This window comes from Mirounga leonina, unplaced genomic scaffold, assembly GCF_011800145.1.
Source record: "Mirounga leonina isolate KUSES-001 unplaced genomic scaffold, KU_Mleo_1.0 Mir_170, whole genome shotgun sequence".
Classification (NCBI taxonomy): domain Eukaryota; kingdom Metazoa; phylum Chordata; class Mammalia; order Carnivora; family Phocidae; genus Mirounga; species Mirounga leonina.
Genome location: NW_023270433.1, coordinates 8098553 through 8122918, shown reverse-complemented (window position 1 = coordinate 8122918; position 24366 = coordinate 8098553). Strand labels below are relative to the sequence as shown.

Below are 24366 nucleotides of genomic sequence, written 5' to 3'. Positions count from 1 at the left end.
AATCACTAATCTCTAGGTCAGTCCTGTAACGGACCCGTATCACTGAGTATCAGCTTCCTTTCTTTCCTTATTTAGTTTGACCCTTTGGACGAGGTTGTCCTGTTTTCCGGGAACCTGATTTGTATACTGGTAATTTTTCGAGCCTCTTTGTGGGGCTGGAAATCTTTGCTCTCATCCCAGGCCTTGCTTAGAGACGTAACACGAAGGTCCTCAGCTCTGTGCATGCTTGCAAGGCGTGATCCAGCATCCTCACACATTAATTTGCTAAAACAGAGTTTATATTTAAAGCCCAGAACACATTGCGTGGGAGCGAGGAACTCGAACTCCCCGGTTCTTTTTTGCACCTGCCTTGTGCTGGTGACATGCTCTTGGGTCCCAAGTATTCTCTAAGTGGGGTCACACTGCTAAGGCAGCGCTTTGAGGGAGGAGACGTCATGCTGAGCTGTGAGGCTGCACTTGGCCCCAAATCTTCTGCTATGGGGGTGTGGTGTCTTATTTAAACCTCTTTAAAAAGTGGGTAATCATTTATGTCGAATGTCCCTTCTCAGGGCTCTAACAACCTGAGAATTCATACCACTAATAAGAACAATAATACAATAGCTAACACATTGAGTAGTTTTTATGTGACAGAACTTGTGTTTAAAATGAATTTTTATTTGTTCTCATTTATCCTTTCTAACCCTGTTAAGTAGGCGATACTATCAGCCACATCTTATACGGGAGGGGACTACTGCCCAGAGAGGTTAAGAACTTAATATGTCTGTGACTGAATCACATACCCGGAAAGACTATATCACACGTCCTCCCGTTAAAACAAACACGGCCTTGTTCCTCCTGATGGAAGTGCTGCAGGATGGCTGACGGGTTTCCCAGGGATTCCAGAATCATCTGGAAGAGCAGTCTTTTTCAAAACACTGTCTGTGGACCACTGGCGTCAGAATTTCCCCGGCTGCTTGTTAAAGTCGCAGCCATGCTGAATCACCACCTCTGGGAATAGGGCCAGGGAATCTGCATTTTTAGAAAGCTTCCCCCGGGTTTTCTAATGGACTCAAGTATTTCCATTGGCTTATTAATCTAGTTTATGGGGAGGCCTGAAACCAGCAACAGGGATTCGCGAGGCTCTACAGCAGTAGTCAGGCAAACTTTTTTCTGTAAAGGGCTGGATAGTAAAGAGCTTGGACTTTGTGGGCCATTCAGTCTCTGTTGCCCCTGCTCAGCACTGCCCTGATGTGATGCAAACGCCCTCACAGACTCCCGGTAACCAAAGGGCATGGCTGCATTCCAATAAAACTTTGTTTGCAAGAACGGGCGGTGGGGGGGCCCATGGTTTGCTGACCCCTGAGAGTCATCCCAGCCCGCCAGCCCTCTGACCACCACTTTCTGTGGGAGTTATTCTTCTCCTGTCTGTTAATGACAGAGAGCTGTATCCGTTGAGATAAAATCACCTGTTGTCATAAACTGAATCTTAGTGACATAAAATAATAAAAGTCATTTTTCACTCATGTCACTGGGGATCTTCTCTGTGGTCACATAGGGACCAAGCCTCCTCCTTGTTGGGGCTTCACCCCTGTTGGTCCTCACAGCCCTCTCCAGTCAGCCAGTGGGTGAGGAAAGAGAGCAAGGATTATTTGTGGGAACTTTGTATGGGCTGGGTCTGGAGGAGGTACCCATCATTTCTGCCCACAACAGAACTCTTCCTGTTTGGAGTCCAGAAACAGTGATTTCTCAAGCCTGTGAGGCCCTTGGTCTCTAGACTCTCTCTGTTCCCTTCCTTTGTGTGAAACCCGTCCGGTTCTTGCCTGGGCTCGTCTCTTCTTTATAAAAAAAAAATTTTGCTAAGGTCAGCCAGGAGGAGCCAGGCACAGCATCACCGCCATATCCAGCCACTTTCCCTGGAGCTGCAGGCTCAGAAGGCACAGGGCCCCCTTCTATGTAACTGTAGGGATACGTTTTATCACGTATTCTGCCACTGTGTTCCCTAGATCTCCATCTTCCTGGCCGCCAAGATCAGTTTCCTCACTGGCAGCTGCCTGCCTCCCAAGCAGGTGCTGTGTATTTTAGGCTGTTGCTATGGTAGCAGTCGCTACCGTATTAGTTCGGGGGACACGGCAGCTTTAACAGGTAAACCGAAATGCTATGGGATGGACACAACTCAGTGTTGATTTCCTGCTCATGGCATATTCTAATACAGATGTTCTTAGAGGTGTGGCCTTGGTCTCTTTCAGAGACCAGGTTTTTTCCGTCTTGTAGCTCAGCCCTCCTGTCAGTCCTCATAGTCCTCTCCACCCTGTTAGCCAAGGGGAAGGAAAGTAGGCGCCTCCCACAGGACGTGCTGGACGTGGTGTTGGCGCTTCAGCCCATATTCTCTTGGCCAGAGCTCAGTCATGTGGTCGCACTGCAAGAGGGGCTAGGAGATGTGGTCTAGTGACAAGCCCAAGAAGAAAGGAGAATAGGTTTTGGCGGGCACATAGCAGGGTCTGCTTCTTGGGCCAGGACTGTCTGATAGACTGACTGCTGGCTGAGGAAGGAGACTGTCAACAGGCAGCCTGCCTTGGTGCTCACCAGGGGTGCTCTCAGGCGTTGGCAAGTAAGATCCAAACGATGTGCAAATACCTTCATTAATACAACAAACATTTCCTGCATGTCCACTCTGTGCCGAGCAGTAGGCCAGACACCGGGACCCGTAGGAGAGCAAAGTTCCTCTTGGAGCTCTGGGTGACTCCTTTAATCACATCTCCTGTGCTGGGTACCGAGGAGCCCGGGCGCCTGGGGAGCGAGTCGGGGAGGCCAGAGGGTTTTGTAACGTGGCGGTTCGAGTGCCTCCTGCAGCCGCAGAAAGGCACCCCATATAGTTCAGCCTGGCTCTCGCCATTAGCAAGCACTGTCTCCGCAGCGAATTGCATGAAATGTAATTAGAGGGGGAAAAGGGCAACTGAGAGCAGATGTTCTGTTTCTGTATCTCTGGGTTGTTTTCATAGGACACTGCTTTCCTGCTATGAAGCTTCTAAGGATGTGGTTGCCCCAGGATGCAGGGTTGTCGTCTTTTTTGGTGTTAGTTTCTGGCTGTTGGCAAAGTTAGGGAGCTGGCACTGTGTCTGAGAACGCCCTTGGTGGTGCTTAGGGCAGCCCGGGGAGGGGCCCAGAGCCCAGCATCCTTGCTCTTCTCATGATGTTGGTCATTTGTGTTAGAAGCTGCTGCCGCTGTTGGTGGTGGGATGGTGCCCCCCAAAACCGAAGAGGTGGGCCGAACTGGGCAGACAGAGCTTTCGTCACCAGCCATTGGGCATTCACTCTGTGCCCCATCTCTGGCCCAGGGCAGAGACGCTCCTGTCCCTGGAACACACTCTGTTGGTAACCCAGGGCCGCCGGGGAAGGATCCTGAAACTGTCACGTAGGGCGCTGGCAGTATTCTCCAGGAGGGCTTTCAGAACGGGCTAAGAAAACGGGCATAGAGGACGTATTTCATGCATTCCGGAATAGGCCATGGAGGGCAGGTTTAAATCTCTTCCAGAGACTTTTTTGAGGGGTAGAAAATCCTGTCTCTGGAAGCAGGACGGTAGCCTGGGAAATATCTGGGGCACACTTCCACGCAGTATTCATTAATTTGTGGCACATTTTCTGCTAAGGAAGTGAGGACTACAAAAGGTTAAATTTCTCCTATAAGATTAATTCAGCCATCTCTGTGAAATGGTGGAAGCAGAATACCAATAGACCCTCATTTCTCTCATGCTGTCTTGCTTGGAGCCTATCAAAGAGTGTCCTGGCAAAGAGTCAGGTCTGTGGATGCTGAACAGTGAAGTCAGTCTCTCTCTGAGCGTGCCAAGAAGGCTGTAATTTAGAAAATGTAGCTACCTTTTAAGGAAGGATGAAAAGGTACAAAAGGCACCTTTCTTTGCATGTTGGAGCCCAAATATTTTGGAGCGATTTGTAGGTCCTGTGCAATTTTGTTTTCTACCATTTGGGAGAGTTATTTGCATGACATCTACAAGAACAAAATCTGTTAAAGCTGCTTGCGTTTGTGGGGCTCCAGTGGTTTCAGGAGCACTACTTGGGGTCCTAAATAGACTAACTCATCGATAAGATATGTGGCTTTGGAGTGTGGAACTCTGCATTCAAGATGTAAATGCAGTAAGAGTTTTACCCTTGTTTTAATTGCTCTTCACAATGCGTGTAATTTTTCTTATCTGATTTAAGGGGGGGTGGGGCTGGAGGAAGTGTTAGCTACTGTTACATAAACACTAAAGATCCTTGAAGTTAGGATTTTTAGATTTTTTGTCAGTGCTGCTCTTTTTTTTTCATATTGTCCTATTGTCATAAATGAAAAGGGGTGGGGTGGGGCCTACCAGGATTTGGAAGTTTCTTCCTCCTATTTAAAGTTTCATTTCTGGTCTATAGCATTAAATAATGCTGGTTATTTTTATGTTGAATATTTGGGACACAGAGCCTCTCTTAAACGAGAGACAATTGCAAGCTTTGTCCCTGGCCTCAAGTTTACTGCAGGGCTTCTCATCCCCTTTGGTTATACAGAAATGAAATTATAAACCACCAGTGGCCTTGGAAATCTCAGTCGATTCCAAATGACTAAGTATTTAATTCAATCATTGCCTATACTTCCAGGGATGACTCGGGTGTTTTTCTTGTTACTGAGGGCTCCATGAGCGCCGGCTCTGCAATGGCTGCTGGGGACTGTGTATATTGCAAGGAGGCTCCCCTGCAGTGAGGAGCCGGGGCAAAGCCTGTCCCACAGCAGCCCGTTTTGCAAATGGTAGTCGATTTTTGCAGAAGGTTTGTGGCCAGATCGCTATGTATAATACTGATGAAGCATTTTTGTTCCAGCTCTGTCTCGGAAGACCTAGGCTGTAGACGTGGGGATTTCAGTAGGAAACATTATGGATCTGTGGAGCTGGTAAGTTTACACTGTCTGTTCAGTGGTAGTACATTGATTTAGATTTAGAGCATCGCCGAGCTCATCAGATCTTTTGTTGTATATTTACTGTCAGACCATGTGGGTACCGTGTGGGGCTGGGATGGGAATAAATGACTATTGAAAGGCCATAATAATCTGATCATCTTTATCTATTTGTTTTTATTGTTACGTACTCTGAATCTGTGCCTTCCAGTTTGTTAAAAATATGTTGTGGCTTGGTATTTTTCTCTGGTGCATATAATTGGGGTATATAATTAAATGATTTATGAATTAAGAGAGGCAGCATTTGGTTTTTATATTATCTTATTCCTAAAAGTTGACAAATCTAGTTTTTGAGGTTTAAATATTATTGAAATACATGTTCTGATTTTCAGTACCTTTGCTTTCTGGGTATGTGGTAGGAGTTAGAATATTTATGAGATTTTTTCTCTTCCTGTTAAAAGTATATTTGTTGGGCTAGAATATACTGTGATAGTTGATAGATATCTGGAATGAAAATATCTACATTTTCCTTGCGAGAGACATTAGGGTTTATGTTACGAGCTTTTAAAATAGTATGCTTTCATTTTAAAAGAGGAATAATGAAGGCATATTTTAGCCTCAATTTTGTAAAAGACAGAACTGTGATTTTTTTTTCCCCAATTGCATGGAAATTTGAACCAATTTTCAGGAAAATGTGCTCATAGAATCTTCTTGATTATTATTTAACACTATTAAAAACATTGAATTTATTATTCCTATCTATTTATAAAAAATGAGTTGCTTGGATCCATTTGTGCAGCACTCAATTTTCTTCCATTAATATATGCTGCATTCTTGCGGGGCTTAAGTAGTAGGACAAATTATACCAGAGCTGTGTACCAGTAGCAGTAATTGAATTCACTCGAATATTATAGACTTGACTGTATATCTGGCCCAGGGCTGAGTATTCTTGAAAATATAAAATAAGTAAAAGATTTGGTCCTTGTTCTTAAGGAGCTTACTGTCTTGAGCTGGGCAGATAAGATACATAAAGTATCTAGAAAATGAATTTAGTCACATGAAAGACACGCTGATTGACTCCATCAGTGCGTGTTCTGTGTCCATCGCCGGTGGCACCGGGCCAACTCAGACCACCGCCTCCCTCGAAGGAGCATGTGTAGAACTATAATTCAGGGCGTGAACTGGTAAATCTCGTGAGAGGGATACAGCTAGGGCCCGGTGGGGGTGAAGAGAAGGGAGGAAGTGACCCATCCTAGCCAGGGATCTCGGGGAAGCAGCCCGGAAGGCCTCGTGGAGGCTGTAGGATGGCCGTGGGTTGGTGGTAGAGAAGACAGACAGTGGATATTTGCAAACAATGTGATTCTTGGCAGTGATGTATTCCAGGGGCAGTGAGCAAATGGCCCTGCTTCGAAGAGTGTATGAGGCAGCCGAGCTGAGTGGCCACAAAGCAGGCAGGCTTTGAAATCAGGCCTGGCTTCACATACCAGCTCCAGCACCCACTGCTGCCTGTGGACTTCTCTGAACCTCAGTGGCGCTTAAGAACTTGTGCCCAGAAGTCATTTTGTTTCATCATTTCCTACTTGTCTGATCTTGGACTTCTTTTGGCCTCAGTTTTCTCATCTGTGGGGATATTCTATTATTATATTATTATATATTATGTAAATGGGGATATTAATATAATCTACCTTATAGGGTTGTCAGGAGATTAAATGAGATGATGCACATAAGCGCAGTCCATATTAGCTAGCCGTGGTGGTAAAGATGAAGTTTGGTAACCAAAGGAGGACCTTGACTTGCAGGTGGACTTTGGACCGGATCCAGTAAGTCACATGAAGCTCTTGTAAATGGTGAGAGTGGTGTTTGGGGAGACAACAAAGGTGTGAAAGATGGACCCTTTATAGACTTGTGGAAACCACAGGCTGTCAGACTGGGGAGGTAGTTGAGAGAGGTGGTTCTCAAACCTGAGCAGGCATCTGCATCACGTGGAGAGTTTCTCAGAACAGACTGCTGGGCCCCCGTCCCCAGAGTTTCCAATCCAGTAGGTCTGGGGTTGACCCAGAATTTCTGTTTCTAGCAAGTTCCCAGGGGATGGTGATGTCGCTGGTCCCAGGACCACACTTGAAGAAAGCCTGCCTTAGAGAACCCCAGACTTGTCATCGATTATCCTCAGCCTAATGAGGCAGCTCATTGACCAAAATTCTTCCTTTTATTTGTTCAAGTTTTTGTTTGGAAGCCATGGGTGTGTCTGTCTGTGTGTGTGTGTGTGTTTCTAGCTGACTTTTAAAATAGTATAAAGTAAATTTTAAATACATTTAAAAATTCCATATATAATTCCCCTGCCCCATTGCCACTTTTTTATCTCATTTTGGTACCTTCCAATCTTTCTAGCGACTAACCTCAGTTCCACTTAGCTGTAATCAAATTACACGTATAATTTTGTCTTCCTCTTTTTCTCGTCCAGCTGTATTTTGTAAATGTCTTCTTGTTATATAGCCCTCATGTTACCATTTTAACCACGTGATAGCCCAACATCGTTATAAACAGTTCTCTGGGTAACAGTTCCCCTCCTTTTGTAAAATTAGGTTGTGTCGACTTTTCCCTTGTCAGGAATGGCATGTCTTGGTGGTTGGAATGGCTGAGAAAAATCAAATGAGCCAAGTTCCATTTTTGCTGTCTAAAGATCTCTTGAAAATCTGACTCTGCTGTTTTAAGGAAGGAGACATTTTCTCTCATCTTTGACCAAAAGCTAATTATTAAAAACTGTTTCTGTATTTTCTATATGCATCAGAAAATAAGTTTTAACTTTTTTTACACACCTGGTTTGATGAAATTGTTGGAAACCCAATCAATCTTGGGCATCTTGAAACTCAAAGTTTGTAGAAGGGTGCAAAATTGAAATTTTAGCATAGACTTCTTTTGACCTTGAACAAATGAGGTAGAAGTCCTTGTGAAGAACCAAGCTTGGCTATTGACATCAATAATGAGGACAGATTTGGGGGCTTAGTTGTATGAATTTGGTGAGTGAAAACATGGAAGCTCAGACCTTTCTAGACTCATGGGGGGTTTCTTGGCGCTCATCCAATACCCACGTATTGAAGGCCTGCCCCTGCCCCCCCTCACTGGGCATGGTGCTAGGCACTGAGCGGAGGGAAAAGGCAGTTTCTCTGCTTTCCTGGAGCTGGGGTCTGGCTTTAGGAGCCAGCAGTCTCCAGCATTTGCTGCTTTGCCGGAGCCCAGCTGTTCCCTGCCTTCATCAGGAATTGTTTCCTTGCAAGGCACAAAGACCCACTCAGTCCAGCGCAAGTCTAAAGTAATTCACTGAAAGGGTGTGGGTGAAGCTCACCAAAATGAAGCGCAGGAAGCACAGCTGGGCCTCATGTGACCAGGAAGCCATCAGACTCTAGCTAATTTCTCAGGTTCTCTTCGGTCCCTGTGACTTCTCACATTCACTCTCCGAGTGCTGATGCATCCTCTCAGCCGACCAGCTCCCCTGACTGCAGTCAGTCACCTCTCTCCCGTCTGCTTTCTGAGCAGTGGCAGCGTTTTTAACACCTCTTTTCATGGTGGTCAAATATACACAACAGAAAATTTACCATTTTTAAGTGTACAATTCAGGGGGCAGGAAGTACATTCACAATGTTAGGTGACCATCATCATCATCCACTATCAGAGCATTTTCCATCAGCCCAAACAGTAACTATACCCATTAGACAGTAAGTCCACATTCGCCCTTTCTCCCCAGCCCCTGGTAACCTCTATTCTGCCTCTGTCTCTGTGAATTTGCCTACTGTAGGGACCTCATGTAAGTGCAATTCTGCAATATTTGTCCTTTGTGTCTGGTCTATTTTACTTAGCGTGATATTTTCAAGATTCATCCATGTTATAGCATGTATCAGAATTTCATTCCCTTTTGTGGATGAACTCCATCCTTTGTATATACCACATTTGGCTTATCCATTTATCTATCTCAGTGCACACTTGGGTTGCTTGTACTTTTTTTTTTTTAAAGACTTTATTTATTTATTTGACAGAGAGAGACATATTGAGAGCAGGAACACAAGCAGGGGGAGTGGTAGAGGGAGAAGCAGACTTCCCGCGGAGCAGGGAGCCCGATGTGGGACTCGATCCCAGAACCCTGGGATCATGACCCGAGCTGAAGGCAGACGCTGAACGACTGAGCCACTTAGGCGCCCCGCTGTACTTTTTCACTATCATGAATAATGTTGCTGTGAGCATTGGTGCGCCGGTCTGTGTTCAAGTCCCTGCTTTCTTCAATTCTGTTGGGTCTGTTAACTGAAAGTGAAATTACTGGATCATATGATAATTCTATTTTTAACTTTTGAAGAACTCCCAAGCATGTTTCCATAGTGGCCGCACCATTTTATGTCTCCACCAGCGATGCACAAGGGTTCCAGTTTCTCCACAATCTCACCAATACTTCCTCCATCTTGTTTAATAGCCATTCTAATGTGTTGTAAAGGAGTGTCTCATTGTGATTTACCTTTCACCCATGACCAATGATGTTGAGCATCTTTTCATGTGTTTATTGGTCATTTATATTTCTCCTTTGGAGAAACGGTATTCAAGTTCTTTGCCTTCTTTGCCCATTTTTTAATCAAGTTGTTTGTTTTGTTGTTACTGAGTTATAGGGGTTCCTAATATATTCTAGATATCAATTCCCTTATCAGATAAGTGATCTGCAAATCTTTTTTGCTGTTATGTGGGTTGTCTTTTTACTCTGTTGACAATATCCTCTGATGCATAAATTTTGTAATTTCCATGAAGTCCAATTCATCCATTTTTTTTTCTTTTATTGTCTGTGCTTCTGGTGTTATATTCAGGGAGTCATTACCAAATCCAGTGTCAGGAAGATTTGCCACTGTGTTTTCTCCTAAGAATTCGACACTTTTAGCTTTTACTTTTTTTCCTTGATCCATTTTGAATTGTTGTATGTGGTATATGGTGTAAGATAGAGGTCCAACTTCATTCAATGGGTTTGTGATCTATTGGGAGTTATTTTGTGTGTGTATGGAATGACATAGGGGTCCGGCTTCATTATTTTGCATGTCGATATACAGTTTTCCCAGTACCATTTGTTGAAAAGACTGTCCTTTCCTCATTGAATGGTCTTGGCACCCTTGTCTAAAATCACTTGACCAGGGGTGCCTGGGTGGCTCAGTCGTTAAGCGTCTGCCTTCAGCTCAGGTCATGGTCCCAGGGTCCTGGGATAGAGCCCTGCATCGGGCTCCCTGCTCAGCGGAGGGCCTGCTTCTCCCTCTCCCACTCCCCCTGCTTGTGTTCCCTCTCTCGCTGTCTCTCTCTCTCTGTCAAATAAATAAATAAAATATTAAAACAAAATAATTAAAAAAATAAAATCACTTGACCATACATGCAACGGTTGATTTCTGGGCTTTCTCTTCTATCCCATTAGTCTATATGTCTGTCCTCACACCAGAGTGATGTTTTACAATGTTGGCAATACAATGTCTTTTCTTTCTGAAAACGCTTCATTGGCTGCCCATTCAAGTCCAGACCCTTTACGAAGCCCTGCAAGAACCTGTGTGATCCCGGTTCTGCCGGCTTCTTCCACCCTCCCTCATGCTGCTCTCTCCACTGTGCTTCACACATTTGGCCTTGTTTTGGTCTCAAGAACACATGAGTTCTTCCTTGTCCCGGGGCCTTTGCACTTAATCTTCCTTCTGCCTGGAATGGTCTTCCCCATCACTTCTCATGGCTGATCTCAGCTTAAATGTCACCTTCTCAGAGAGGCCTCCCCAACCACCCTACCTCAAGTGGTCCTTCTCTCCGTGCCGTTCCGTAACTCGGCATCCTATTTCTTTTCTTAATAGTATTTAGCACACTCTGTTTATTTCATGTATTTGTTTACTTAGTACTCTCTCGTCCACTAGAGATGAGGGTGGGAACCACGTCTGCCTTGTTCATATTTGTATCTCTAGGACCTGGCACAGGGCCTGGCACATACTGAGTTCCTATTAAATGTTGTTTATTACTAAACTGACTTCCAATCCCCCAATTCCCTTTGTCTTACAGCCCCACTGCGCACCCTAGTCTGTTCATTCTTGGGCCCAGTTTCAAATGCCAAGTAGAATGTCACGGTGGCTCAGGTGTCTATGCCTGATTCAGACTGTTGTGTTTAGGGAAGTGGGGTCATGTGGTATAAATATGGCCTCCAAGACCCAGCTCCTCAGCACAGTTTGGGGATGGGGCAGCTTCTCTCTGGAAAGGTTATGGACAAAATTCAGTTCCAAATAGCATGACACCCCAAATGCATCTCTAACATTGCCTCATATAGTAGATGATTTAAAAGCTCAAACTAAAAGCACCTGGTGAAAATTTCTTCTTCTGCCAGTGAACCATTATTCTTGACACTTTTTTCAATCCCATAAACAAGGGTGCAGATTATAAACTCCCTAAAAATAAGAGTCATGACTCTTTAGTTACCATTGTGTCCCTAGCACCAAGCACAATGCTTAGCATTCATTACTTAGTAAATATTGATTGATTGAGTGAATGGTTCAATTTGATTTAAAATAGAAAGTAGCCTAACCCATCAAATAGAAATAAAAGAAAGGACTAACACGCCTCTTGGACCCCCTCCCCCAATATAATTGGACTCATTAGCTTACAGTGCATTCCATCTAAAACATAGTCTTGATGAATTGGAAGTCTGGTCTCTCACGGCAGCATTCTCAGCAAGGTGTAGCTATTACGCCATCGACCATTCTTCATCGCTTCGTATGGAAATCTGTCAGGAAAAGCAAAGATTGTTTGTAGCTTGTATTGATCTTTTCTTGGCCTTTGACTCAATGGATACAAAACTGATGTGTTATGAATGATGAATGGTATGGGCACAATATAGATCTCTCTCCTGCCCAGCCCCGCTGCTGATTCTCATATAACCCTACATCTTGACACTTCTGGGGGTGCCACAGTCTGTAAGGCAATTTCAAGTCCAGAGAAATGTTGTCCAGTCCTTTTTAAACCTGTACCTTCATGACTCAAGCCTGCATTTTGATGAGTTGTATGCTCCCCTGCTGTATAGGAAAGAAACATATAAATGCTTCTCTGTGAGGATGGCATGGTTTTGTTGTGATGAGCTCACGGTGGCCTTAAAGGCTATCTGTACTACCTAATTAGTATCAAAAGAACGGTTTACAGTGGACTGGCTTGGCATCTGCAGATTTCCACATCTGAGGTTTTGACCGTTGAGGACTCCTGCACCCTGCAGGCTGATACGTACTGATTGGTATTTTTGCTCAGGCATGAACTTGAATTGTGCCTGTGGGACTGTTGTTCAGAAAGATGATTCTTGGCTAATGAGTGATCTAGTGGCCCGTCCAATATCCCTGACACAGTGCAGCTTTGTTCTCTATTCAGGGTTGAGGAGGCCTTTTGTTTTCATGGGCGTTTTATGGGAGAAATTATATTCTATGTAGTATTACCAAATTGAGAAATTAGTGAAGTTACCAGCATATTTCCCTCAGGAACATCAGCACATCAAGACTTTGACATTCTGCAGCTAAAATCATCATTTCGGCAGATGTTTTCCAAAATGGAACTGGCTCGTATCTAAATCTTAAATAGCAGGTTGACTCAGTGAGGTACCTCCAGTCATGTTTATCTTAGAACATTTACCAGTAAGTTAATGTGGTTTAAAAATGTGAGTGCTTTTGTGGGTATTTTTGGTGTCTTTGTGGGTGACTTTGAACCTTTCCCAGGCTAAAATTTAAAATCCTTGCAAGCATCTTCTGTGATGTAGAACCTGAGACGTTCATCCTGTAATTGTTTATGTATCATAATGGAGACAAATCTTTTATTATGATTATTTTGTTATTACTATTATCAGTTTTCACATTTATTGACTATTTGCTATGTGCCAGTCACTGAGCTAAATGCTTTAGGTGCATTTACCTGTTTAACCCTTACAAACAACTGCGCAGTGTGGGGGTTCAGGAGACATTTGTGGATAACGAATGGCTCCCCACTTAACTCAGGATCTCAGAGAGGTCCCACAGCCAGTGAGTGGTAAAAGTAACATTTAGACCCAGGCCTGTGTGGCAAGACCCCCTGGGCCTAACCTCTCGGTCTCTAAGCCCCTGCTGCTTATAGGCTGTTTTCTGAAGAAATGAAGTTGATTGTTGGAGCAGACTCCTCTGCCCTTAATCAGCAGCACAGAGAAGCTCTGCTTCAGGTTTTAGCTCCAACGTGTAATTTCAAACTCTCTTCTGGCCAAATCTTAACAAGCTTGATTTTAAGAAGAATGTTGATAAAGAATTATCCAAAGAGGGGCACCTGGGTGGCTCAGTCGGTTAAGCGTCTGCCTTCAGCTCAGGTCATGATCCCAGGGTCCTGGGATCGAGCCCCGCATCGGGCTCCCTGCTCCACGGGAAGCCTGCTTCTCCCTCTCCCACTCCCCCTGCTTGTGTTCCCTCTCTTGCTGTGTCTCTCTCTGTCAAATAAATAAATAAAATCTTAAAAAAAAAAAAAAAAGAATTATTCAAAGAGACATCCATGCCATAAATGGTTTAAATTTAATTCCTGGATTAATCTCAACCATAAGACAGCCACATTTGGCCTGCTGTCTGTGGCCTCTCTTAGACTTGCTTATCTTGATCTGTGCCTGGGCGTTATGTTATGCCTTTAACTTGCGCTGGTGGGCAGAATAGAAAGAGCCATATGCATCTAGATGGTATGTCTCTTGTAGGATGCTCTTGAGGTTTTTTCTCAGTGTTCCACAAAGTTTCACTCTTAAGAGGACCTATGAGAAAAGTTTTGCTCAGGACCAAAAAGTACAGTGCTTCTCCCATGAAGCTGCTTGGTTGTTAATCTTATAGGCAGTAGGAAGTCTGTAAATTACTTGGGTTTTTTCCTCTTTGCATTGGCCTCCAGGAAGCTCAGAGCCCTATTTATGGCTTGCTTCTAACTACCTTACATCCTAATCTGATTTTCTTGTTTTCATTTTATTTACCCCCACCTAATTTGCCCTTGTTCTGAACTTGCTCTGTATCTAATTTTATCCTTTGAATAAAATATATTTCAGAAAGGGGCACCTGCGTGGCTCAGTCAATTAAGGGTCCGACTCTTGATTTCCACGCAGGTCATGATCTCAGGGTCATGGGACCAAGCCCCCCATTGGGCTCCACGCTGGGCCGTGGAGCCTGCTTGGGATTGTCTCCCTCTCCCTCTGCCCCTCCCCCGCTCTCACGTGAGCAGTCTCTTTTTTCTCTCTCTTTTGGTAAGCTGCTTTAAACATTTCTTAAAAATAAGGTAGAAGGGCGCCTGGGTGGCACAATTGGTTAAGCCTCCGACTCTTGGTTTGGGCTCAAGTGTCGTGAGATTGAGTCCCGCGTCAGGCTCTGAGTTCATTGCAGAGTCTGCTTAAGACTCTCTCTCCCTTTCCCCTACCCCACCCCTGTGATCTCTCTCTCTCTCTTTCTCTCTAAAAGTAATAAATACATCTTTTAGAATAAAATAAAATAAAAATAATATAAATATTTATTATATTATATTAAATATAAATAAAAATAAAATAAAATAAAAATAAATAAAAATAAATAAATAAAATAAAATAAAAATAAGGTAGAGCATAAACAAACAAGGCATTTCCATATCCAGCCCTTAACAGCATACCTTCTGTCCCCTGTTGACGATAGTAAGTTTATAGAATGACTTTGACCCTTGTCTCCTCCCCACCCTACTTTTTGAGATAGCGGGACTTACTTTCATAAGATCAACAACCCTTGAGGAAAATTAGCGCCACCTGACCAGCCATTCAGTGACCATCTTGGATAGTTGAGACCGAAAATGATGCCAAATCCACTAGCTAAACACACACTGTAATAAGAATACCAAGCAAGTCCTCTAAATTTTCCCACACAAAAGTCTTGGGAACAGCCACTTCCATGATATTCAGCACGAGCATGCGCTCCAGTTTCAAAAATAGAACTGGAGAGGGGCACCCAGCTGGCTTAGTCGGTAGAGCATCTTGGGGTCTTGAGTTCGAGCCCCACGTTGGGTGTGGAGCTTAAAAAACAACAACAGTTAGAATTGGAGACACTCCACTCCTAACCTCCTGCAGGTCCACAGTATCTCGTGCTCTTCCTGGTGGCCTCCTGTCCCTGCTGCCCTGTCCTTCCCCACAGGATGGTCTCCCTGCTGCTGCACCGGCCCCAGCTCAGCTGCCCATCTCTGGCTCCTACACTTCCTGCCGGTGTCCCAGGGTCTTTGTTCACTGACTCTAGTGGTTTTCAAGTAGTGGGGTATAGTAATACCCTGCTATACTATAAAAATACTTTCAAATTCTGACCAGTGTGTAACTGTTTATTTTTTATATACCCAGAGACACAAATTGTTAACAGATTGTTTGCTTAGGAAATTCTTCACAGGAAATCAAGTTTTCTGCCTTGATTGTGGTTTCTCATATGCCCAGGAAGCAAATTTCTCATGTGTACCTCAAACACACGCTCTTTCTTGGTGCCTGTTGGGTAATGTCCTTTGCCTCTCCCGTCTGACTTGTGCCAGAGCGATCCCTGCCCTGCACCTGCCCCCTCAGCTTCCAGTAAGACCGGGCTCACCAGTGCATACCATCCGTTGTAGCAAAAGTAAATTTCTAACTTGGTCAAAAGTATATCATGTTATAGACCTTTGTATACTGTTCCCATGAAGAGAAAATATTTTCATTGTTTTGAAAACGCTTTTTAAGAACCTGTGCTTACTTCTGAGTTTAGGCAGGTCCACCATCAGAACTGTGGGATCCAACAACCACGAACATACACACACACACACTCGAGTTTGAAAACCACTCTTTTACTTCTCTCAGTGCTGTTAAAGCTGAAAAGGAATTTGGTCTGTTTTCCAGTATTTCACCAGGTGGGCTCTGAATATTCAGAGCTCTTTTTTAAGCCCTCAGAAGTGAGTCTAGCCCTTTTAACTTACTGACTGCCTCCTGTAGGTTGGGGGACACTCCCCCCAGGGCCGCAGGAGGGAGAGTGTTGGGGTTTCACTGAGGTCCCTCCCAGTGCCCCTCAGCTGAGGCCCTGGCCTTCCAGCCCCACCGTGTCTCAGGTCAGGTCTCCGCTTTCTTCAGGTACACAGCCATCTCAGGGGTTGGAGCAGCTTTTCACTGTCTTTGTAAGAGATGGGACCATCTGTGGTGGGTTCTACAGTTGGCTTCCCTCGCCTTTCCCCACCAGGTGAGGGTAGGGCAGGCCAAGTCCCGGGTCCAGCATGGCCACCACGGCTGACTGGCCACAAAGGGCTTCCGGTTTCACGCCTCACTGTCACGGTTGAGCCCCAGCTAATATTCTCATTTTTAAATGGAACTATCCTACCCATTTAATTAAAGCAGTGACTTCGGTTTCCTTTATGTGTAAGAAAAGGATTGTATGCTTTTTGGTCTCAGCTTTTTAATCAGTCTACTGTAGTTATCACTGTGGTGCAGTCTTTTAAAATATAATCTCAAACCACATTTGCTCAAGAGATGGTAAGACTTTTTAATTACTCTGGGAGCACATTTCAGCCACTCTCTGAAGTCTCTTTTTGATCCCTGTGATAGTTCCACAGTTTTCCTTCTGAATTCCTCCTTTGGATGCTTCCCCTTCTCCTTCTTCACTGAGCCTGCTCTTGCCAAAGTCACAAAGACCTCATCGCTACCAAATCCGCGCCTAATCTTTATCTTCCAGGACCAGTCTGCAGCACGGGCCCTGTGAACACCTTCTTCTGCCTCCCTGCTTCACCTTCTCAGCTTCTTTACAGATTCCCTTTCTTCTGCCAGGTCCTCACATTTTGATGCTCCTCAGGGTACTGTCTCAGATACTCTGCTCATGCTACACACTCCTTCTTGGTGATCTCTCCTACCCCATGGCTTCAGTTACTGCCTTCAGACTGTGACTCATACATCCATGTATTCTTCCCAGATCTTTATCCACAGCACGTAGAACCATTTGCCCAAATGCCCACTGGATGTCTCTCCTGGGATGGCCTGCAGGCGGCTGAACCTCAACATGTCCAAAACTGAACTCAGGTTGTCCCTCTTCCCTACCTCAGACCACTGAGGGAATGGTGCTACCTTCTTTTCAGTTGCTGACTCCAGAAACCAGGAAATCTCCCATACCCCACATCCAGTCTCTTAGCAAATCCTATTGGATGTATGTCCTAGACAGATTTCATGGCTAGTTTGCTATTTATTCACGTGGATGTGCATATACAATGCCAGACAACCTTTTGAGTGGTAGGGAGATAGATGCACACATACGTGTATATATGTATGCATGGAAATATATATGTGTATATGTATGTATACTAATTCAAATGCCACAATCACCTGATGAGGTGTTACTACCCCCATTTTACTAGGGAGATAACGAAAGTTCAGAGAGATTAATAACTTGTTCAAGGTCACACAACTAGTAAGTTGTAGAGCTTGTCCCCCCACCTCATCCCAGTAGGTTGTATTTACCAAGAAGTTCTGTTATCTTGCCGTGTTATGGCCTGTTCCAATGCCCCTCAAACTTTATTGTTCATAAAAGTCACTTGAGGAGTTTGTTTGAACCCTAATTCATTATGTCTGGGGTGGGCTGAATGGTGTACAGTTCCAAGCTTCCATAATGAAAGTGACTTTAAGGTCCTTACGTGTTTCTCATTTGATCTCTTAAGGAGCTGGGAAAAAGAAAAGAGCAGGAAAGTTTGCTTCTGTATACTCTTTTTTTGTGTGTGGCAATGATGTCATTTCCTCCTTCCCTGAGCTTCTGGCACTTTATCTAGTCTCCCTGACATCTCTACGATTCCGTGCCACTAGTTTTGATAAGATTACATCCATTTTGTCAGAATGCTCAGCTGTAATTAACCTGAGTCTGGGGGCTTTGATTTCCTTAATGCCATAAAGAGTTCTTTCCCAAATATTCAGCTCTGTCAATATCATCTCGATGCTTTCAAACAAACAACCTTCGGCATCTCTCCTTTGTTTATGGGATAAAGCAGGAAATTGTTTAGCCTGACATTTAAGGCTTTCCCACAGTCTCTCGCAGCCTGTCTTTGGAGCCTTTGCTCATATGGCCCATGATCCAGCCGAACAGGCCTTTACCCACCATTACCCAGGCCTCTTTATGGCTCTCTTTCCTTCTGAAATACCTTCTTGAAATATGCATCTGCCGGGTCTGTTTTCCAAGCAGCCTTACGTGATTCCCCTATGGGAAAGTCATCTTTCACCCTTTAGGACCCTCCATTTCTTGAGGCCCCTGGGTGGTTCAGTCGGTTAAGCATCTGACTCTTGATTTCGGTTCAGGTCATGATCTCAGGGTCGTGAGATCGAACCCCTCATGGAGTCTGACTAGGATTCTCCCTCTCCCCTCACCCCCCCCCCACCTCCACCTCTCTCTCTCTCTCACTCTCTTGCTCACTCTCTCTCTCAAAAAAATTTAAAAAAAGAACCCTCGATTTCTTTGCCTTTCTCTGTGGTACCTGTCATATTTTACACTGTAATTAGTTGTGGTCGTTTCACCTTTTCTAGTGGGCAGGGCTCGTGGTTCTTTTGTTGTGGTTGTGTCTCCAGTGGTAATTAGCTCACCGCCAGAGGGCCACATATTAGCTAAAAGATCAGTTTAGCTAAAAATCTAGTGTCTGATAAATTCTTTTCCTCTTCTCAGATTTTTTATATTACTTCCCAGTCTTTGTGTGTGTGTGTGCGTGCGTGTGCATGCCAACACACTTCTAAATATACTTCTCTGATTATAAAGGGAATGCATGTTCATCATAGAAAATTTGAAATATACTGAAAAGCACAGGAACATTAAATTCATCTGTAATCCTACCACCTACAGGTAATCACTATTAAGATTTACTGTATGTCCCTTTAGAAATTAAATCTGTATACAAAATGGGTTTGTATATTTTATCAGTATCTTTACTTTAAAACAAAGTTTAATCTTTCCGAAGATGTAGATGCTCTTCCACAAACAACTTTTTTCTCTTCCCATCCAAATGCTTTTCTCCCTCATGTCTGATGCCATTGGCTGTGACCTCCAGAACCAATACCACAGGGTCCTTGTCCTGGAGTTCCAGGTAAGTTTTTAGGCAGTATATGAAGGTATCTGTTCTCAGTCGTTACAGATCTGAGACTCTCGAGTAATGGCTTCTACAAGAATAACTTGGTTGGTTCTAAAATTTCCAAATGATCACCTTTTTCTCCTAAAACTTGGCAAATTCTGATCTGACACTATTCATTTCATAGGCCTGCAGTCACAAATGGCCACAAACTGAATGGCTTAAAACAACAGAAATGTATTCTCCCACAATTCTGGAGACTGGATGTCCAAAATCAACATGATGGCAGGCCATGCTCCTTCTCGGAAGGTTTTAGGGAAAAATGCTTCCTTGCTTCTTCCTGCCTCCAGGGCTGCCTGCAATCCTGGGCATCCTTGGGGCTTATAGCCGGCTCATTCCAGGCTCATTCCAAGGCCTTCTTCCCCGCATCCCGGGGTCTGCACCCCCCTCTCTTGTCTCTTGTGAAGACACCAGCCATTGGGTTTTGGTCCCACCCTAATCCAGTATGTCCTCCTCTTAATTTACTCAATCATATCTGCAAAGACCCTCTTTGCAAATAAGGGCACATTCTAAGATTCCAGATGGACGTAAATTTGAGGGGACAGCATTCAACCCAGTGTGGTTAGCTTCTGCCTTACAGTGTTCTGAAGAGAATCCCGGGGCAGTTTATTTTCTTTCTTGATGACCTTTCCCACCTGGATTTTTCTCAGATTTTCTTCTTTACTCTTTTATTTTAAAGTTTCCCGTAACTTCTCTGTGTGTTTCTCTTTTCATTAATTTTGCCTAAAACATTTCATCTCTTTGATTCTTAGTCTCTGGATTTATGTCAGAGATGAATATTCTCTTCTGCTGTGTCTTTGATTATTGCTCATTTTCCCCCCACACAATAGTAAGAAAGGTCTTTTTCTCTGTCCTTTATAACTGTCTTTTCTTTCTCATTGTTTTTGTTTCATTTTGTTCCTTTTCTTTGTGGGGAAGCATCTTAAATAAAGAATATATTTACTGTTGCTGTTTTCTACAATGAACATTTTGCTTCCTGTCAACGAGGATGTTAATCCCGCGTTTGCGTTTTTTGGTCCTCTTTTTTTAATCCCTTCCAAAAACTTTATACACTTGTTGCAAAGATCATGTCTTCTGTCTTATTGAGGACAACAACTGCTTTTCTGAAATTTTATTTTGGTTTCAGAGTAAAAACATGGTGTGCTTTCCTTTCTAGTTTTCAAGACCATCTGTAGTATTTTTTTTTTCCATAGCTCCATGTTGGGTTGTTTTTGTTTTTGTTTTTTAACAAAATCTTCAAATAAAAACAAAGAGCTATTTGGACCTTGTATTTTTCAACAGACAGAAGATATGACTGGCCATCAGCTCTCATTGTCCTTTTGGGTGCCATAGCTTCTCTGAGCCGACGAGCTGAATGGCCAGTGATTGTACAGAACCCCCTGATCGGTGTCCAGTGTCTAGCTGGTGTTTATCTTGTAAAGCTCTGCTGGAGGGAGATAGGATGTTCTCCATGCTCAGCTTTGGCTGCTCTGAACCAGTGGATCCAGAATTTACACATATAGCAGGTGCTGGGAGGCGGGGGACAGATAGCAGTCTGGTTGGAAGAGGAGTATCAAAGTAATGTGTGCTCACCTCTTTACCTAAGCTTGAGAAAATGGCATCTGTGTGGATTAAAGAATACGATGGAGGGCACCTGGGTGGCTCAGTTGGTTAAGCGACTGCCTTCGGCTCAGGTCATGATCCTGGAGTCCCTGGATCGAGTCCCGCATCGGGCTCCCTGCTCGGCAGGGAGCCTGCTTCTGCCTCTGACCCTCCCCCCTCTCATGCTCTCTCTCTCTCAAATAAATAAATAAAATCTTTAAAAAAAAAAAAAAAGAATACGATGGAGATTATCACGAGGTTGAATCTTTCCCCATCCCAGTCACCCTTGGGCACTGTGGCAAAACTGTATGTACTCCCCAGGAAGCCCCACTCCAGGACTCCTCCTGTCTCTCTCCCTACCTGGGACACTAATGTGGCGGCAGCTACCTTAAAATGCGCACCCCTGCAGTGTAAGGATGACTCTCAATATCTTATTGTCATTCTTAATATAGACCCAATGTCTCTCAGCCAAGGTGAGACTGCAGAAGGACAAATAAAGTGCCCTCCAGCTTCCTGTGCTGACCACAGATTTGCTCTGTGTCAGGCAACAGTCAGGGATCAAATGTGCTTCTCCGTTCTTCTCCGTTAGCCGTAGAGTGAGTAGAAAATGTCCTGAAATCTTGGCCACAGGATGGGCAGTCTTTCTTCGAACTCATGAGTTGTCCTCTTTTGTGCTGAATCTTCAGAAGTATTTTACGGGGAAGCTGAGCATCAGGGACTGATAGTCAGATATTATTTTTATGAGGAAACAAAGACAGATAATTTTGAGGTGGAGGGTCAAAGGATGGTACTCATCCTGACGGGCCTCACGTTTCTCAGTAAAATAGGTGGAGAGGTCATCATCTCTTTGAAGAAAGGGTGAATCTGGAGCGACTTGACAAGCCAGGGCCAAGGGGGGAGATGTAATGGAACGTGAGAAAAGAACAGAGGAAGGAATCAGGGAGTGGTCATGAAGGTCTAGCCAGGGTCAATTAGCCTGAGCTAATTGTGGGTTTGAACACAGAAAGAAAAGAGGGAGAATGTCCTTGGTAGCGGGTGGTTGAGAGCTGGGGCTTGATGCAGGGGGCACGAGGAGAGGTCGGCAGGACAGGAGACCCGTGTGTTGGGAAGCGCAGCATTGACATAACTGACCACAGGCCCCAGCCAGAACATACACCTAAGACACCAAAGCGGGGGCGCCTGGGTGGCTCATTTGGTTAAGCGGCTGCCTTCCACTCAGGTCATGATCCTGGAGTCCCGGGATCGAGTCCCACATCGGGCTCCCTGCTCAGCTGGGGGTCTGCTTCTCCCTCTGACCCTCTTCCCTCTCGTGCTCTCTGTCTCTCATTCTCTCTCTCAAATAAATAAAATCTTTAAAAAAATAAAACACCAAAGCGGGTTGCAAGCTGGGTGTGTGATGACTGAGCCATGCCAGTGAGGGTGAGCGCATGTGCAGGGTTTTAGCAGAGGGCAGCAAAGCCATGAAGTAAATGAGGTCATTCGATTTGAGAAAACGGAGGACATGAGCTCAAGACAGCAGGTAAATCACTGTGACAGACGCTGCGTTTGCTGAGGATGGTGGCCAGGGATGATGATGGCAATAAAGAGTCTGAGCCCGGATCTGAAGCCTCGGTGGTTTTCCTTCAGTCAACCTCCATCATCCTGGCTGGAGGACCTTCTAACCAACCCGGATGTTCTGACATGTATGCTGGTGCCCAGCACGCTAGCTGCTCCAGCCCCCAAGCTTTTCCCTGGCCCTTGGCCCAAGCAGAAAAGGATCACGTAGAGAGAGGGAGAAAAGAGAGCATCTCTGGTCCTCACCCCTCCTCCTTGCCTCTCCCTGCAGGCAGCGGAAGTGCACGGCCCCGAGCCGCACTCACCAGTCAAGGGATGGCTCATTTTACCCAGCTTTAGGCCCATTGACCCGGGCTCCCCAGCCTTTTTTTTCTCTTTTTCTTTCTTTCTTTTTTTTTTTTTTTTTTTTTACTGAAATACAGTTAACATACAGTGTTATATTAGTTTCAGGCGTACAAAATACTGATTTAACGATTGTTTTTGATGGGAACATTTACACTTTCTTCCCTTCTGAGCAGTGGTTTTGAAGTCAGGTGTGTGTGTCTGTGTGGGTATGGGTGTGTGTCCGTGATTTGCAGAGACAGCGTCAGATGGGTCTTCTTGACTTGTATTCGTGGTTTAAAAAAAATCTTCTGTTGGAAATCATTTCTCAAAGGCCTGTACACCTTCCAGAATAAATTTCATTACAGCAATGAAAGCTTCTCCACTTCCCTCGGGCAGAGTTGGTCTCTCCAGCCTCTGAACATCCCCCAGCACCCCATTCTTGCTACTGTTATGGCATTTAACCAGATTGTGTGGTGATTTATCTCTTTATATGTTTGTTTCTCTCCCACTAGGCTCTGGGCTCCTCCAGGGCAGCGATCATGCTGCATTTGTCTAATTCCAGCAGTTAGTACAGGGCCTGGAAAATAGGTTCTTGCAAATGTTTGCTAGATAGACAAATATTTAAGCAGAGCTTCCAAACATTTAAATTCAGCATTAAAAACAGTTTAATCATACTAACTCTAATAATCAGAGCATTTTATATTCATCATTTTGTTACTAGTGTTAGTATACATTTATTGAGCATTCCCTATGTCCAGGCACTGTTCTAGGCTCATTACATATTTTATATTATTGAATGTTCTCCATGAGCCCGGAAGTGGCTACAATCATTGTCCCTATCTGAGAGATAAAGAAGCCAACATTTAGAGAGGAAAAATTAAGTGATTTGCCCAAGGTCACACAACTAATAAGTATAGAGCTGAGATTTGAACCTGAGCAGTTGTGTGCCAAAACCCACACTCAGAACCACTCATTGTAAAGAAAAGAGATGGAGAGGGGAGGGGGTAGAAATTGGAAATATTATTTTTTAAGATGTACTTTATATTAACATTTTGAGATATTTTTTCTAGGTTAAAATACTGTTTCTGTGATTTATACACCTGAATGTGACCTCTGTAGAGTACATGATAACAGAGGCCACAGGGAATCCTAGCACTGCTTTAGAATGGAAACAGACACCAGCGCAAAGAAACAAAGCAACTAAGTAGAAAGAGAAAGCCTTTTGTTTTTGAAAAATTACGTATTCACATTAACTTAGGAAATAGTCTCACTTAATTGCTTATAATATTAAACAAATAAAACTCTTATTTACAGTAGCTAATGAATAACATTTTATGCTTCCTGGGTTTTTTTTTTTTTCCTTTTAAATTAATTTGTTAAATCACACAACTGGATATAATTGCTTGGATAGTACTTTTTTCCAGAAATAAAACATCTAATACATTGAACACAGCTTAGTGTTAAATGAATCCGTTACACTCTGGCTGAGTTTGGACCAAAGCCTTTACTCAAGATGTGAAATTTCCATGAATTTCCACTGTTTTTAGTGTATGTAACTAACTCTCAGGAGTTTCCGCCTGAGAAACCGATGTGATCCCGGTCACCCAGAATGGCCTCTGAGTCCAGTCTTCACAGTCCTGCCCGACAGCACTTCCTGTGTCTGTGGAAATTTGTGATTTGGACTGTCCAGCCGAGTAGCCACATGACCGCATTGAGCACCTGAATGTCAGCTACTGAGGAACTGAATTTTTTTTTTAAATTTTATTGTAAGTAACGTAAAATTTAAATGGGGCTCATGGCTACGGCATGGGACAGTGCAGGAACTCTGAAGGAATCCCTCACGAGTCAAACGATCATTTGGTTTGCCTCCCCTCTGT

General features: G+C 44.1%; 1 protein-coding gene across 2 annotated transcripts in view; it reads left to right on the top strand.

Moving 5' to 3' along the window:
- GARNL3 (GTPase activating Rap/RanGAP domain like 3) overlaps positions 1-24366 on the top strand; it is a 127095-nt gene that overhangs the window by 15688 nt on the left and 87041 nt on the right. The window contains exon 2 of one of the 2 annotated variants that reach the window (XM_035015772.1): positions 4837-4906. In XM_035015772.1, the coding sequence (XP_034871663.1) occupies positions 4837-4906 (70 nt within the window). Of the gene's footprint in view, positions 1-4656; positions 4907-24366 lie in introns of those variants that run through there. The other variant, XM_035015773.1, reaches the window with a different exon arrangement.